Source organism: Chrysochloris asiatica, unplaced genomic scaffold, assembly GCF_000296735.1.
Source record: "Chrysochloris asiatica unplaced genomic scaffold, ChrAsi1.0 scaffold00492, whole genome shotgun sequence".
NCBI classification, from domain to species: domain Eukaryota; kingdom Metazoa; phylum Chordata; class Mammalia; order Afrosoricida; family Chrysochloridae; genus Chrysochloris; species Chrysochloris asiatica.
Genome location: NW_006409010.1, coordinates 558284 through 576981, shown reverse-complemented (window position 1 = coordinate 576981; position 18698 = coordinate 558284). Strand labels below are relative to the sequence as shown.

Below are 18698 nucleotides of genomic sequence, written 5' to 3'. Positions count from 1 at the left end.
GAAATTAGTCAGTCACAAAAGGAGAAATACTGCATAGGACCACTACTGTAAAAGACTAAGAAAAAGAAGCAGGGAGGATTCTTTGCTGGTTACTTGGATGTGGGGACTACTGTGAGGAGAAGGAGGAAAAGGTGGAGCAGAGGGTAGGGAATAGACATAGGATAGATTGGGTGCTGGAAGGGGGCAATACACAAGAAAGGGGATGGGAGTGGAAAAACAAGGTGGATGGGAAAACAACTAGGCAGGTTTGCATGGGCTAAGTGGGACAGAGGTAAATAATGATGTATGCACAACCTTGGAACAACAAGGCTCTGGGATACAGGGATTGAGACATGGTTGGACTGGGCAATAGGTAGGAATAATGTTAAGATGCTTGGCTTTCTTTTGAATCTTGGTTTCCCTTGCATATCATTATAAAATAGATACTTGAGGGGGAGATAAAGGGATATCTAGAAATATCACCATAGAAAGCTTGTAACTCCATCTTCTGCCTATAACTGGTTTGGAATACCTAAAATGGGGCTACAATGTGGCCAGTGAAGGAGGCTTCCTGCAGAGCCTCTGCATTACATAAGACCATAGGTGGAATCCTGAACCCCATCCATAATCTTCTGAGGTGGGAAATTTCCACTGGAAAGCCCAAGCAGACCAGTCTGGAGTGGCTAGAATAACATAAAATACTTCTTGAAACAAAGACCGACGAAAAATACAAAACAATAACGGAAGTCTAACTGACTACTACAAGAACAAACAAGTTGCTCATCCAGGAGACATCAAGGCTAGTGGTTGTGTCCCCTCAGGGAAAACCCCCTTCTAAGACTGAGACTCAATGGGAATACATAAGCAGACACATGCTCTGACTGGTGACCATGTTGGTCACCGATAAGAAGAAGTGAGGGAAAAACATCAATGAAGCTGCGATCTAAGTCCAACCACTTTCAATACACTCCCATGAACCCAGATGGAGACCTGGTTGGCCAGCGGTTTGGCAAGACCTGGGAACTCCTGGGCCCAGAGTCAGTGATATAGCCACAGAGGACTAGAATGGAGAATGAAGTGTCTAGCTGATAAGTAGAGAGAGCATATGCACAAGAACACCCACACTTACAGATCAGATCATACCCACTTGACCTGGCTCCAGTGGCTGGATGATCAGAGCTCAACTAGAAGCAGAAAGAAGTGGGAAAAAAGAGAAATCTGATACAATTTGATGAACTTGACCTACACCTATGGATGCAGTAGGGAACAAAAGAGGGAACAAATCTTTACAGCAAAGATCATTCCCACCCCCTCCATACACAGAATAGACAGGGATGGGCAACTTGGACATTGGCTACCCAAAATGGGTGTGTGTGTGTTTGGGGGGGTGGGGGGGTTCTTCAAAGTCAAGAAGTGACTGGCTTACAATCTTTCAATAGGGAGCCTAGATCCAGAGGGTGTGGATGAAGGTAGAATCTCCACTGAGTAGTATCCAATCTGTCTGGGTGGAACTGATGAACAGAGATGTGGATAGCACGCATGTGGTCCAATAGTGAATAATTACTATCAGGACTGACTGTGAGGGTTGGAAATGTAAAGGTAAGCATTTTGTAGCAAAAGGGGCGTGGTTGACTTTGTAATCAAGGAGCAGAGGTCCCTGGGACCATCAAGGGAGAAGAGCAGAGTGCAGGACCCTACCCAGAGAAACAGTGATGCCAGAGATGGAGGCAGAGATGATGATGTGGAGAGATGGAGCTTCTGGGAACTCTAGATCCAGAGAGGGATAGGGGGTATGTGCTGACAACCAGGGAGCAGGTTTTGCAGTGTGTACCATTTGGTTGGTTGATGATGCATGGAGGGGATTTTGACCATGGCAACGAAACAATATACGATAGGATGAATGTAAAGCTAATGTTCTCCCATGTAAACTATCACAGAATTCACAATAAAACATTAAAAAGAAGAAGAAGAAGAAGCTGAATAAACCTCAAATAAGATAGACTACAAAAGAAAATTACCAAGACATACCATAATCAAACTCTCCAAAAATCAAAGAAAAGAAAAAAACCCTGAAGGCAATTCTGGAAAAATGAAATGTTATCTACAAAGGAAAACGAGTATGATTGAGCTCTGATTTCTCATCAGAAAGCATACAAGCAAAAAGACAATTGGTAGACATATACAAAACTCTGAAAGAAAAAAACTGCCAACTCAGAATCATATACCAGCAAAACTGTCCCTCAAATACAATGGTGTAATTGAAACATTTCCAGATAAAAAGAAATTAAATGAATCTGCAAAAATCAGACCAGCTTCACACACACACAAATAGTAGAGTCCTTTGTACTGAGAACCAACAATAGCAGAAAATAACTAGAGATTGGTATACATGGCAACATCATCAAGAGTTCAATCCAGATACAGAAGTATATAGAGTAAAACAAAACCACAAGACTGAAAATAGGAAATCAGAGGTAGCAACCTATAATGAAGACAACTACAAAGCAAAAAAGGAAAAAGTATAGTTACAAAATTAAAGTGGCAAGGAAGTCAAGTAGATTTCAAGTTAAAATATGCTGTTTTAAAATGGGGAAGAAATGAATAAATTACAGAGTAAACTCAAAGAAACTTATACACCTTCACATCACATCAAGAAAAGGAAAATCCACAAAGATATTGTAAACATTAAACTATGAAGAAATTGGCAAGAAAACACACAAAAATACTGAATTCAGCACAGGAAAACATGTAGAACATGAAATCAGCAGAACCACAAAAACACAAACAGCAAAATGACAGCAATCAATTCATACCTATCGATAATTACACTGAACATCAATGGAATAAATACATCAGTCAAGAGACAGTGAGTAGTAGAATAAATAAGAAAACAGGATCCTTCAGTATGCTATCTACAAGAAACACACCTTAAGCACAAATAAAAATACAGATTAAAAACTAAAGGATGGAAGATATTTATTAAGCTAACCACCACTTATCTGTCAGTTTCCTTTTCTTGTTGTACTGTGGTGGTTTGTGAGTTGCTGTGATTCTGGAAGCAATGCCACTGGTATTTTAAATACCAGCAGGGTCACCCATGGTGGACAGGTTTCAGATGAGCTTCCAGACAAAGACAGACTAGGAAGGAGGAGTAACAAACTACTTCTGAATATTTAGTCTCTGAAAACCTTATGAATAGCAGAGAAACACTGACCGATATAGTGCCAGAAAATGAGCCCTTCAGATGGGAAGGCACTCAAGATGCGACTGGGGAAGAGCTGCCTGCTCAATGTAGAGTAGACCATGATGATGCGAATGGAGTAAAGCCCATGGGAGTAAATCTGGCAAGACCTTCATTTGCTGATAGGGCTAACTCAAAACGAAGAGAAACAGCTGTAAACATCCATTAATAAACAGAATATGGAATAAATTAATAAATTGGCAAAGCATAAATCTAGGAAAATTGAAAATTGTCAAAAATTAAATGGAACACATAAACATCAATACCTTAGGCAGTAGTGAGTTGAAATGCACGGGTATTGGCCATTTTGAATCTGACAACCACTTCGTTTACTATGCCGGGAATGACAAATTGAAGAGGAATGGTTTTGCATTCATCATCAAAAACAAGACATGTCATGAGGCACAATGCTGTGTATGATAGGATAATACGCATGCACCTATAAAGAAGACCAGTGAATACCACTGTTATTCAAATTTACGTACCAACCATTAAAGCCAGTGAAGACAAAATAGAAGAATTCTATCAACTTCTTCAATCTGAAATTCATTAAACATGCAATCAAGATGTATTGATCATTACTGGTTATTGAAATGCAAAGGTTAGGAACAAAAAGGAAGGATCAGTAGTTGGAAAATATGACCTTGGTGATAAAATTGATGCTGGAGAATGCATGATAGAATTCTGAAAATCAATGATTTGTTCATTTCAAATACCTTATTTAGACAGCATAAGAGGTGATTATACATGTGGACTTCACCAGATAGAAAATACAGAAATCAAGTTGACTACATCTACATAAAGAGATTATGGAAAAGCTCCATATCATCAGCCAAAACAAGGCCAGGAGCAAATTGTGGAACAAACAATCAATTGCTAAAATGCAAATTCAAACTGAAGTGGAAAAAAAGGAAACAAGTCTACAAGAGACAAAATATGACCTTGAATATATCCCACCTGAATTTAGAGATCATCTGAAGAACAGATTTTATGCATTAAACACTAAAGACCGCAGACCAAAAGAGTTGTGGGATGATATCAAGAACATCATACAGGAAAAAGCAAAAAGTCATTAGGAAGACAAGAAAGAAGGAAAAGGTCAAAATGGATGTTAGAAGAAACACTGAAACTTGCTCTCCAGCATAGAGATGTTAAAGCAAATGGGAGAAATGAGGAGGTCCAAGAGCTAAAAAGAACATTTCAAAGATCAGCTCGAGAAGATAAAGCCAAATAGTTCAACAAAATGTGCAAAGATCTGGAGTCAGAACACCAAAAAGAAGAACATGCTCAGCATTTCTTGAGCTGGGGAAACTGAAGAAAAAATTCAAGCCTCGACTTGGGCTACTGAAAGATTCTCTGGGCAAATTATTGAATGATGCAGAATGCATTAAAAGAAGATGGAAGGAATACACAGAGTCACTGTACCAAAATGAAATAGTTGATGTTCAACCATTTCAAGAGGTACCATATGATCAAGAGCCAATGATACTGAAGGAAGAAGTCCAAGGTGCATTGAAGGAATTGGCAAAAAACAAGGCACCAAGAATTGATGCAATGAAAATTCAAATCTTTCAAGAAAGTGAGGCGGCACAGGAGGCATTCAATCATCTCTGCCATGAAATTTGGAAGAAAACTATCTGGCCAACTGATTGGAAGAGACCCATATTTGTGCCCATTGCAAAGAGAGGTGACCCAACGGAATGCAGAAATCATCGCACAATCTTTGATATCCCATGTGAGTAAAGTTTTACTAACGGTAATACAGAAAGGGCTGCAAGCATACATTGATGGAGAACATAAGGTTCAAGCTAGATTCAGAAGAGGACGTGGAATGAGGGATATCGTTGCTGATGTCCGATGGATCCTGGCTGAAAGCAGAGAATATCAGAAAGATGTTTACCTGTGCCTTATTGACTATGTAAAGGCTTTCAATTGTGTGGATCATGACAAACTATGGGCATTATTAAGTATGAGTATTCCAGAACACTTCATTGTGCTCATGAGGAATCTCTACATGGACCAAGTGGCAGTTGTTCGAAAAGAGCATGGGAACACTGAATGGTTTAAAATTAAGAAAGATATGCAACAAGGTTGTATTCTTTCACCATACTTACTCAACCTGTATGCTGAGCAAATAATCCGGGAAGCTGGGTCTATGAAGAAAAATGTGGCATCAGGATAGGTGGAAGACTCATTAACAACCTACAATATGCAGATGATACAACCTTGTTTGCTGAACATTTACTGCTGAAGAGCAAAGAGCATAGCCTTTGGTATGGATTACATCTCAATGTAAAGAAAACAAAAATCTTCACAACTGGACCAATAAACAACATTCTTATCAATGGAGAAAAGATTGAAGTTGTTAAATACTTCATTCTTCTTGGATCAACTATCAACACTCACAGAATCAGCAGTCAAGAAATGAAATCTGCGGCACAAGACCCTTTTAAAGTGTTGAAGAGCAAAGATGTCAGCTTGAGGACTAAGGTGCGCCTGACCCAAGCCATGGTATTTTCAATAACCTCCATGTGAAAGCTGGACAGTGAATAAGGAAGACCGTAGAAGAACTGATGCCTTTGAGTTATGGTGTTGGAGGAGAATATTGAAAGTGACATGGGCTGCCAAAAGAACCAATAGATCCATTTTGGAAGAAGTGCAGCCAGAGTGCTCCTTGGAGGCCAGGATGGCCAAACTTCATCTCTCATACTTTGGACATATTGTCAGGAAGGACCAGTCACTATAGAAGGATATCGTGTTTGGTAAGATAGAGGGTCAGAGAAAAATAGGAAGATCCCCAATGAGATGGATTGGCCAAGTAGCAGCATTAATAGACTCAAGTATGGCAACAGTAGTGAGGTTGGCCCAGGATCGGGCAGTGTTTCTTTCTGCTGTGCATAAGGTCACTATGGGTTGGTACCAACTTGATAGCACCTAACAACAACAACATATGCATGGTAGTTGGATAAGTAATAGGGAAGAACGTAGAAGAAATGATGCATTTGAGTTACCTTGTTGTAGGAGAATATTAAAAGTACCATGGCCTGCCCAAAAGGAAAAATAGATCTGTGTTGGAAGAAGTACAGCCAAAGTGCTCCTTGGAAGCCAGGATGGCCAGATTCGTCTCTCATACTTCAGACATATTGTCAGGAGGTACCAGTCACTGGAGAAGGATATCATATTTGGTAAAGTGGAGGGTCAACGAAAAAGGCGAAGACCTCCAGAGAGATAGATTGGCACAGTGGCAGGTGCAACATTGGCTCAATCATAGTAATGATTGTGAGATTGGTCCAGGACTGGGCAGTGTTTCATTCTGTTGTGCTCAGCATTGCTATGAGTCAGTAGTGCCAACTCGATGGCACCTAACAACAATAAGAAAGGCAAACTGTTGGTGTAGTAGTATTTCAAGCATTGGGCTGCTAACCAAAAGATCATAGGTTAAAACCCACCTGCTGCTCTGCAGGAAAAAGAAAAAGCAGTCTGTTTCCATAAAGATTTATAGCATAAGAAACCCTGTTGAGCAGTTTTACCGTGTCCTACTGTGTCCTATAGCATTGCTATAAGGAGCTCTGGTAGCATAGTGGTTATGAATCAGGCTGCTAACCCCAAGGTCAGCAGTTTAAAGTTACCAAAACTGTTTCATGGGAGAAAGATGAGGCTTTCTGCTCCCGTAAAGATTTACAGCCTCGGAAACCCTGTACAGGGTCACTATGAGTCAGAACCGACTCCACGGCACATAACCACTACAACCACCATAGCATTGCTATGAATCAGAATTGATTGGATGGCAGTGGCTTTGGGCTGTTTTGCTGTTGTTTATGAGATAGTTATTTTGCCCTGGAAAAGTTTAAACAGCATTGACTTAGGGATGGGCTGTTGTTGGTAGGTGCCATCAATTCAGTACCGACTCATAGTGACCCTATGCACAACAGAATGAAACACTGTCCAGTCCTGGGCTAACTTCACAACTGTTGCCATGTTTGAGCCCATTGATGCTGCCACTTTGCTGATCCATCTTGCTTGGGGTCTTCCTCTTTTTCTCTCACCCTCCACCATATCAAACGTGATCTCCTTCTCCAGAGACTGGTCCCTCCTGATAATATGTCTGAAGTATGAGATAGGAAGTCTGGCCATTCTGGCCTCCAAGGAGCACTCTGGCTGTACTTCTTCCAACATAGATCTATTTGTTCTTTGGCAGCCCATGGTAGTTTCAATATTCTCCTCCAACACCATAACTCAAATGCATCAATTCTTCTACGATCTTCCTTATTCACTGTCCAACTTTTGCATGCATATGAGGTTATTGAAAATACCATGGCTTGGATCAAGCGTACCTTAGTCCTCAAGCTGACATCTTTGCTCTTCAACACTTTAAAAGGGTCTTGTGCAGCAGATTTGCCTACTACAATATGTCATTGATTTCTTGACTGCTGCTTCCATAAGTGTTGAGGATTGGTCCGAGCAAAATGAAGTCTTTGACAACTTCAATCTTTTCTGCATTGATAAGAATGTTGTTTATTGGTCCAGTGGTGAGGATTTTTGTTTTCTTTATATTGAGATGCACTCCATACTGAAGGCTATGGTCTTGGATCTTCATCAGTAAGTATTTTAAATCCTCTTCACTTTCAGCAAGCAAGGTTGTATCATCTGTGTATCATAGGTTGTGAATGAGTTTTCCTCCAATCCTGATGCCATGCTTTTCTTCATAGAACCCAGCTTCTCAGGTTATTTGCTCAGCATAAAGGTTGAATAAGTATGGTGAAAGAATACAACCCTGACACATACCTTTCCTAATTTTAAACCATTCAGTGTACCCATGTTCTGTTCGAACAACTGCCACTTGGTCTATATACAGGTTCCTTGTGAGCACATTTAAGTGTTCCATAATACTCATACTTCACAATATTGTTCAGAGCTTCTCATAATCCACACAATTGAAGGTCTTTGCATAGTCAATAAAGCATAGGTAAATATATTTCTGGAATTCTCTGCTTTCAGCCAAGATCCATTTAATGTCAGCAATGATACCCCTCATTCCATGTCCTCTTCTGAATCTGGCTTGAACCTCTGAAATTTCTCTGTCAATATATGCTTGCTGCCATTTCTCTATTACCTTTAGTAAAACTTTAATACAGAAACTTTGTCATGGGATATCAAAGATATGGTCTGATGATTTCCACATTCAGTTGGGTCACCTCTCTTTGGAATGAGCACAAATATGGATCTCTTCCAATCAGTTGGCATTATAGTTTTTTTTCCAAAATTCTTGGCATAGATGAATGAGTGCCTCCAGTGCCACCTCACTTTGTTGAAAGATTTCCATTTGTATTCCATCAATTCCCGGTGTCTTGTTCTTTGCCAATTCCTTCAATGCACCTTGGACTTCTTCCTTCAGTATCACAAGTTCTTAATCATATACTACCTCTTGAAATGGTTGAACATAGACCATTTCCTTTTGGTACAGTGACTCTGTGTATTCCTTCCATCTTCTTTTGATGCTTTCTGCATCATTCAATATTTTACCCACAGAATACTTCAATATTTCAAGTCAAGGCTTGAATTTTTTCTTTGGTTCGCTCATCTTGAGAAATGCTGAGTGAGTTATTGCTTTTTGGTTTTCTAACTTCAGATCTTTGCACAATTCTTTGTAATATTTGACTTTCTCTTCTCAAGCTAATCTTTGAAACTTTCTGTTCAGCTCTTGTACCTCATTTCTTCCATTTGTTTTAGCATTTCTATGCTGTAGAGCAAGTTTCAGTCTCTTGGGACATCTATTTTGATATTTTCCTTCTTTCTTGTCTTTTTAATAACTCTTTGCTTTCTTTCTGTATAATGTTCTTGATGTCATCCTACAACTCCTCTGGTCTTCAGTCTTTAGTGTTTAATGTATCAACATTTTCCCTGAAACTCTCTGTAGCTACCACCCACTCTCTTTTACTGTTGACCATCATAATGAGGAATCTAAGTAAGTGTGACTGCCAGTCATTTATTGTTAACCCTTCTTTCTTTTTCTGGTAGCTGTTGAGATTGTATCTTTATCCTAGATGTCTGCAGTTTCACTATAGTGTATCTAAGTGGTTTAGAATCTTTTATCTTTTCATGTTTTCAAAATACTCTGTATTACAAGGTAGAAATTTTTCCAATGCATTGTAAGAAGAAAAGTATGGATTTATTTTTATTTGTCCTGTCAGAATTAAGAGAACACTTTCATTCTTAGAATTCAGGTCTTTCTTTAGTTCTCAGTAATTTTCCACTTCTCCAATATTCCCTCTAATTCCATCTGCTAGAACTCATATTAAACTAATTTGAAACCTATTGGTCTGTATTCTAGGTTTCTTAACTGTTCATCAAACATTTTTATATTCCATGCTTCTTTATGTGGTCTAGACAGATAGAGTGTGGTGACAAAGGCAAAAGTAGAAGAGACTTAGCTTTGTCCAAATCTCAGTCCATGCCACAGAAGGTAAAAGTGAAGGAACCATTTTAATGTAAAGATTGATGAATTCCTAAGGAAATTCACAATGAAATATAATTTTTCATGAAAAACACCAACTTTAATTATCATGTCTTTCAAAAGTATCATTCTTTTATCAATCTTTTGCTAGGATGTGACTAAATTAGTGATGTGCTTGTAGTTGTTAAGTGCCATCGAGTTAGTTCTGACTGATAGTGACCCTGTAGTGGGTTTCTAAGGAGCAACTGGTGAGCTTGAACCACCAACCTTGCAGTTCAAACCAACTTTGCAGTCTAGCACATTAACCCACAGCACCATACCAGGATTCTAGTGATGTGCTTAGAGGGGATGTAACTTTCTAATTTACTGGGAGACTACCATTCCAAATACAAAGTTGGGTGAGGAAAGGGAAATAAGAGATATGCAAGCACAGGCCAGCAGATTTAGACAGTTGCTCAAGCAAAAATCTCTTATATTTTCATGGGATTCCATACATCATGTAGGGAGAAGGTGACTCTCTGGGAACACAGCAGTAGTGAGAGCAGGATAAACCTGGCCTACACTCTGGATAGGAGTCCTGGTGCGGCTGTAGGGTAAGCACTGGGCTGCTAACTACAAAGTCAGCAGTTTAAATCTACAAGCTGCTCCTTGAAAAAACAAGTCACACATACTCTCGATAGACTTGCTGAAACATAGCCATCTCAAAAGCCCCTTGAAATCAACTCCAAGCACATGTAGAGGTCCTCTGGTGAATATTTATCCACTATATTTTCTTGTATCTCCTAGTCCTGGATGCTATAGAATAAAGAGTGCACATTAACTGCAAAATTAATGGTTCAACCCACCAGCTGCTCCTTGGACACTCTATACAGCATTGCTATGAGTCAGATCTGACTCAACATCACTTAACAAGTATTCTATAGTTAGAAAGTAATGTAATTGTTGTTGTTGTTAAGTGCCCGTCGAGTTGGTTCCTACCCATAGCAACCCTGTACAGGGTTTCCGAGGCTGTACATCTTTACGGGAGCAGAATGCCTCATCTTTCTCCCACACAGCAGCTGGTAGTTTTGAACAGCTGGCCTTAAGGTTCGTAGCCCGATTCATAACCACTACACTACCAGAGTAAGTAATGTAATAATGTAACTAATATTTATAAGTTTGATATGAACTTCACTTGCATAGCATTTGCTTCTATCAAATGTAGATCAAGCAAATTTAAATTATACTACAAGCTTTGGATTTAAACCAAGTCCTGAGAATGCATGATTGTATCACGTTTTCTTTTGCTTTTCTTGACATTTTGCCTGTTTGCTTCCTTGAGTAGAAATATAAGAAGTGCAAGAGTAATGGGAAAGTTTTTGCTGGGTTGCGTCTAACTTTTCCTTAAAGAACCCATCTGCTTTCCATTCTCCAGCTGAGCAACAGAACTGTCAGGTTGCAAGAAACTTAAAAAAAAACTCTTCTTCAACTGAGTTGTTGTTAAGTGCCATAGTCAGTACCAAACTTATGAGAACCAAACAACAACAGAACAAAACACTGCCTGGTCCTGCACAAACTTCACAATTGTTGTTATGCTTGAGCTCATTGTTGCTGCCACTGTGCCAATCCATCTTGTTGGGGTCTTCCTTATTTTCACTGACCCTCCACTTTATCGAACATGATATCCTTTTCCACGGAGTGGTCCCTCCTGATAGTATGTCATAACTATGAGAGACAAAGTCTCGCCAACCTGGCTTCTAAGGAGCATTCTGGCTGTACTACTTCCAACATAGATTTGTTTGTTCTTTTGGCAGTCAATGGTACTTTTAATATTCTCTTCCAACACCATAACTCAAATGCATCAATTCTTCTACAGTCTTCCTTATTCACAGTCCAACTTTCAGATGTATATGAGGCTATTGAAATACCATGGCTTGGGTTGGGTGCGCCTTAATCCTCAAACTGACATCTTTGCTTTTGAACATTTTAAGAGTCTATGTGCAACGGATTTGCCTAATGCAATATGTCATTTGATTTCTTGAATGTTGCTTCCATGAATGTTGATGGTTTGTCAAAGCAAAATGAAATCTTTGACAACTAAAGTTTTTTCTCCATTTACCAATTGTAGGAACTTTCTTTAACTCAGCCATAACCACTTCTCAGCACTTCCCACTCTGGTCAGGGTTTAGATGTGGGACAAAATAAAACACATGGGAAAACTTTTTTCTAATTCTTTTTTGTTTTACTTTAATTGTAAGTTCAGTGAAAGGCTACAGAGCAGATCATCAGTTTTACATTCAACAAATTATATACTTCATTTTATCTCAGTGATTGCAATCTCCTCAATATAACATTCCACACTTATCCTACTTCCTCCCTGTGATATTTATTTCCATTCCACTTTCTTTCCCAGCTCTTCCAAATTTTGTCCTTAGGTAAATGCTGCCCTTTTGGTCTCAGGTAGTTGACCATTTTATGGTGTGCATACTTCATTAGTGTTGTTGTCCAACCTATATACCTATCTACTGCTTGACTGAAAATTGAACCACAAGGGTGAATTCAGTTACAGATTTGAAAGTGACCAAGGGCCATAGTCTCAGAGTTCCTTCTGCTTCTTTCTGACCTTTTTTATGATCATTTTATATATGATTTTTTAATATATAATTTTGTTCCACATTTTCTTATACTATATCCAAGACCTTCTAATGAGATCCCTTTCAGGGCTGTTATAGTTGGGCACCATCTAATTCTTCTAGTCTCATCGTCCTGGATTTTGATGTTTATGTGTTCCATTAGTTCATTGAACTATTTCTTTCCAAGCATTATCAATTTTCATCACTCTTCTTTCCTCCAGTCAGGGAGAGAACAATAGCTGCATCTTTGATGTCTACTTATGAGCTTATAAGATACCAGTCACTACTCACCAATGGATGCAGAACACTGTATGTGTGAGTTATGTTATGTCAATTGGCCATGGTATCCTTTGGCACCATTCTTGGTGCCCACATTACACATTGAGTATATGTACTGTGGCACTGTGTATTAATGCGCTGGACTGCAAGGTCAGTTTGAACTGCAAGATCGACAGTTCAAGCTCACCAGCTGCTCCTTGGAAATCCTATATGGGGTCTCTATGAGTTGGAATTGACTCTACAGCACTTAACAATAACAACAACCTGATCATCAAGAGCAAACTACATTAACTTACCTTCACTCCTGAGTTTCTGTGTGCCATAAGTCAAGTTTTCTTGAAAAAGACTTAGACAAGAGTTTTATAAGAGAGTATTCTCAGGACAAAAACCTATGATGGGGGAAGGGAATTAAGGAAACAAAACTGGACACAAGGAGAAGTTGCTTGTGATACCTCAGCTGATCCTCTGGAGAGCTCAGAGCTGGGATGATCCTTCAGAGTGGTTTCAAACTGAAGCAAGGTCAGGGCCTTCATCTCCTCATTGATCATTCATGGTATTCAGGCACACCACAGAGAACATGACCTTGACAATGTGGCTTTCTTCAACCATATTTAATTCCTGTAGAGGGATGCAGTTATGGGGATAAAGACTTCTGTTCCTTCTACATTTTGCAACTCCATAGGCCCCAGCCTTTCTTGTTCAATGCCCTCATTCAGCATGCATCTGATTAGCTTAATTGATTTATTAATCTGATTAACTGTGGCCAGAGAATCATATTTATTTTCAGTAAACTGTATTTGTTTCTCCTCCAGTCAAAATTAATATCACATTGACTAATCCAAATTCCTAAGCCAGAAGCCTGTATCAGCAGGTACCCCCACCTAACCCTGTTCCCTACCACAGGAACACCTTCCCAGGAGTTTTCTCAGAGCCCCGGTCACTTCCTTGTTCCTCAGACTATATATGAGAGGGTTCAGCATGGGAGTGATCATGGTATAGAAGGCAGAGACCACCTTGTCCTGTTTGGAAGAGTGGTAGGCCTGGGGTCGCATGTAGGTGATCATGGCAGCCCCATAGAAGAGGGAGACAACCACCATATGGGAGGAGCAGGTAGCAAAGGCCTTCTGCCTGCCTTCTGCAGAGCGCATGCGGAGCACAGCCACCAAAATCCGCAGGTAGGAGGCGGAGATGACAGAGAAGGGCAGGAGCAGCATGAGGACACAACAGACATAGATCATAGTTTCATAAAGTGAAGTATCAGCACAGGCCAGCTTGAGCACAGCGGGAACCTCACAGAAGAAGTGGTCGATCTCCTGAGAGCCGCAGTAGGGGAAGCGAAGGGTGAAAACTGCCTGGATCAGCCCATCCACCAGTCCAAAGAGCCAGGACCCTGCCACCATGAGCCAGCAGACACGGCGGCTCATGACTACTGAGTATCTTAGTGGGTTGCTAATGGCCACGTAGCGGTCGTAGGCCATAAAGGCCAGCAGAAAGCACTCATCTCCCAGAAGGGTGAGAAAGAAGAGGATCTGGATCCCACAACCTGTAAAGGAGATGGAGCCACCACCCAGTAGGAAGTCCACAGCCATCCGCGGCACAATGGTGGAGATGAGCATGAGATCCATGAGTGACAACCAGCTGAGGAAGAAGTACATGGGGCTGTGCAGGCGGGAGTCAACGTTGATGAGCAGGATCATGAGCCCGTTGCCAGACAAGGCCACCAGAAACATGACTGTGATGATGGAGAAGAGGAAAAGGTGCAGTGGAGAATGAGTGAAGAGGCCCAGGAGAATGAAGTGGGGGATGAGAGTTTGGTTTCCCATCAAGACCATTGTTCCTACAGAAGTGTGCACCAGGGAGGTTTGGGATCTGAAAAGCATAAGATTTAAGTTTAGTGCTGTGATATTGAGGACATTATAACTGTGTCTGATGAGTTTTCCTCTTTAAATGTTACTTGGTTTATAATAAAAGGTTTGACCTGTTTATGGAAAAATTTAAATGCAGATTTCTAGGACTTTTTGGTGAAAAGGAAATCTCAGGCTATTTATCTCTAAAATGGAAACTCAACAGCTTCTGCTGAAAATAAATGTCTGTTCACCTGCACACATAGTTGCATATTTCACAAAGCTCTAGGCCAGTCTCAGTTCAGAATTTGCTTTTACAGAAATCAGCAAAGGTATTTACCAGCTGTGTGAACTAGACACCTTTTATAACATCTCTGAGCCTCAGTTTTCTTATCTTAAATTGGAATAGTCATTTACTCTAACTTATAGAGTAACTTTTGTTCTGTGGGAGAAAGATGAGGTTTTCTGTTCCCGTAAAGATTTACAGCCTTGGAAAACCTATACAGAGTCGCTATGAGTTGGAACCGACTCCACAGCACATAACCACCTTAGAGTAACTGTGAAAATTGAGGGTGATAATATAAGCAATAATTTTAAAATGATAACTAGCATTCATTGATCATTTTTCTTGGGCCAGGAACTGCAATGATCTTTGCATGCTGCATCTTTGCATTTAATTCTTGTAACTACTCTGAAAGGTGGTGGTGTGCCTGACAGTCAATCCTGTATAGAGTTTTCAAGGCAGTTCATCTTTACAGGAGCAGAAAGCCTCACCTTTCTCCCACAGAGCAACTGGCAGATTCGAACTGCTGACCTTCCAGTTAGCAGCCCAATGGGTAACCGCTATGCTATCAGGAATCTTAGCCCTGAAAGAGAGATGATCATTATCTCCATTTCACAAACCGAGAAACTAAGATCAAGGGAAGTTTATTACATTTTTTCTTGTTGTTGCTTTTTTGTTTGTTTCATCAGATACTTAAACTGACAGTATTTCTTAATAAGCCTAGTAAATGAGAAATTGGAGGTACCCTAACTGTACAAAATAAGTAAATTTTGGTACAATCATGTTATAAAATAATATGTAGGAAATAAGTTATTAACACTGCTGCTAGCCTCCCTCTTTGGACTCCTGGTGTGGCACTCTAGGATCAGCACTGGACTGCTAACCACAAGGTTGGCAGTTCAAACCTACCAGTTGTTCCTTGGAAACCCTACAGAGGGTTGCTATGAGTCAGAACAGACTCAATGGCACTTAACAGCAACATATATATATATGTGTGTGTGTGTGTGTGTATATAGTTGTTGTTGTGGTTAAGTGCCATCAAGTTGGTTCCATCTCATAGCAACCTTGTACAGGGTTTCTGAGGAATAGCTAGTGGGTTTGAACTGATGACCTTGTGTTTCTCAGTCTAGTACTGATCCAAGAGTGCCACATTATATACAAAGAGAGAAAGAGAGGAAGAGAGAGAGAATTCCTAAACATTTCTAAAAACTAGAAGGAATTATATCAAGATATTAACAGTGTAACTTATTTAAGGTAGTAGAGTTAAGAGTTATTTCTTCCAAGTTTCTTTGAACTTCACAAATTTTCTATAAGGAACATGGGAATATTTATTTTTTAAAACATTCACACTATATATAGAATCAATAGCTTTCTCATACAATATCAAATAATCCATTAGTAAAACTAATAGAAAAATGTATCTTATTCACAATTGCAACAAAAATTATAAAGTACTAGGAAAGAACCCTGTAGATTTATTTTTAAAAACTTTACAAACACACACAAAAAAAAAAAAAAAAACTTTACTGAAAGACATAAAATAAAGTCTGACAAAATGGAAAATTATGCATATTCTTGGATAAAATAAAAACTGTAAGGATTTAAATTATCTCCCAAATTAATCTATAAAATCTTTATGATCCCAATTAGAACCCCAATAGGAAATATACAGTGCTATTTCCCTCTGAAATATCAATCACCCAAAAGCAACAAGGAAATTAAAAGAAGCTCGAAGTCAACTCTTAACTAAATTGGGAAAGCTGAAACTACAAAATATATAGACAGCACATCAAAAGGAGTATAGACTGAGCAAAGGTGATGTAGAAAGTGCAAAACGAACAATTTCAAGTATAGATCACAGAAGCTACCTCTGCAAAGAGAGGGGCATATATTGAGCAAGACAAACATTGCTCATTTACACTAGTGAGAAGACCCTCTCTGGAGCCTCTCTGAATCCAATTTCATTCAAAGGAGCAGAGAAATTGTAATACAATAAAGGATTGCATCATGTCATTGTTGTTGTTGTTAAGTGCTGTAGAGTCACTTCAGACTTTATATAGGGTTTTCAAGCAATGTCTTGTGAGTTTGAACTACCCACTTTGTGGTTTGTGGTCCAATGCTTATCTTACAGTGCCACAACAAGAATTCAAAGGATCTCATAGACAAGTGTTATTTACAGAGAGAATTCTGTTTATGTGACACTGAAATAAAAGAAAATTTGCAATAAAAAAGCCCTGCACAATATTGTTGTTGTTGTAAAGTGTCATTGAGTCAATTCTGAGTCATAGCAACCTTGAACAGGGTTTTCAAGGAGCATCTAGTGGGTTTGAGCCGCCAACCTTGTGGTTCACAGTCCAGTGTGTATCCTACAGCTTCACACCAGGACTTCTATATAATATTAATCTCTGGTAAAAATATACTTTAAAGCAAAAACCAGCATAAGAGACAAAAGAGATACTATATTATATTTTTAATATACTATATTATATATTATTATTTAAGATACTATATTATATATTATTATTAAAAACTCAGTTGAACAAGAGGACTTAGCCAAAATAAATACCTATGCTCCCAGTGAAAGAACCTCAAAACACATAAATCAAACTCTAATAGAACTTAAGAAAGAAATAGACAACTCCACAATAGTAGTAGGATATTTTAATACATCACTTTCAATGAAGGACAAAACAACTAGAAAGAAACTCAACAAAGACACAGAACTCAACAACACAATCAACCATCTTGAACTCATAGACATCTACAGAACACCTAGTAAAACAGTAGCACAATATATATTCTTCTCCAGTGCACACTGATCATGTTTCAGAATATACCATGTTAGGCCACAAACAAAACCTCAGTAAATTTAACAACATCAAAATGTAACAAAGCACTATCTCAGATCACAATGCTGTAAAATTAGAAATCAATAGGAAAATAAGGGGAAAAAATTAAATATATGAAATTGAATAGCACCCTACTTAAAAGTGACTGGGTAATAGAAGAAAATTTAAAAATGAAATTTAAAAATTCCTTGAATCAAATGATAATGCAAAGAGTACTGTCTTAGTTATCGAATGCTGCTATAACAGAATTACCATAAGTGGATGGCTTTAACAACCAGAAGTTTCTTCTCTCACAATTTAGGAGATTAGATGTCCAAGTTCAGAGTACTGGCTCTTGGGGAAGACTATCTCTTTGTTGGCTCTAGGTAAAGATCCTTGTCTCCTTTCAGCATCTGTAGGCCCAGTATTCCTTGGAAAATGCCGTATGTCTTGGCATCAATCTTCCCCTGGAACTAGGAGCTTCACAGTTAAAGGAGTCCAGGTCCAAAGGGCACAGTCTGCTTCCGCCTTTTCTATCAGTGGTAGTAGATCTCTCTTTTTCTGCTCAAGTCTCTCTCCTTTTATCTCTTGTATGCCACACACTTGGGAATCTCCCATAAATCAAATCAGGGTGGTGGTTGGATTAAGGATGGTGTAACACACTCTTGGAGTACTGGTGTGGCAATATAGGATGGCTATTGGACTGCTAACTGCAGGGTCAGCAATTCAAATTCACCAGATACTACTTGGAAACCCTATGCAAGGTTGCTATGAGTTGAAACCAACTGGACAGCACTTAACAACAATAAGCCACTCTTAAACCTCTTATGAAGTACTGATGTGACACCATAGGATAAGCACTTGATCTCAAAGTCAGTTTGAACCACAAGGTTGGCAGTTCAAACTCACCAGCTGCTCCTAGGAAACCCTATACAAAGTCACTATGAGTTGGAACCAACTGGACGGCATTAACCAACAATAGCAAACTTCTTATTAGTTTATCATATCAAATCACTTCCTGGGGGACAGTTACATCTCAACTGCCAAACCACTGAGAATCCTGGCCCAGTCAAATTGACAACTACGTACCAAAACCTTTGGGACACATCAAAAGCAGTACTCAGATGGCGATTTATAGAATTAAACACACACATCCAAAAAGAAGAAAGAACCAAAAT

General features: G+C 39.2%; 1 protein-coding gene across 1 annotated transcript; it reads right to left on the bottom strand.

Annotated features, from left to right (window-relative positions):
- Positions 1–13446: 13446 nt before the first annotated feature.
- On the bottom strand, positions 13447–14397 carry LOC102821274 (olfactory receptor 56-like). Its single transcript, XM_006877399.1, has one exon. It carries the CDS (start codon positions 14395–14397, stop codon positions 13447–13449), a length of 951 nt encoding a protein of 316 aa, XP_006877461.1.
- Between the last annotated feature and the right edge of the window lie 4301 nt (positions 14398–18698).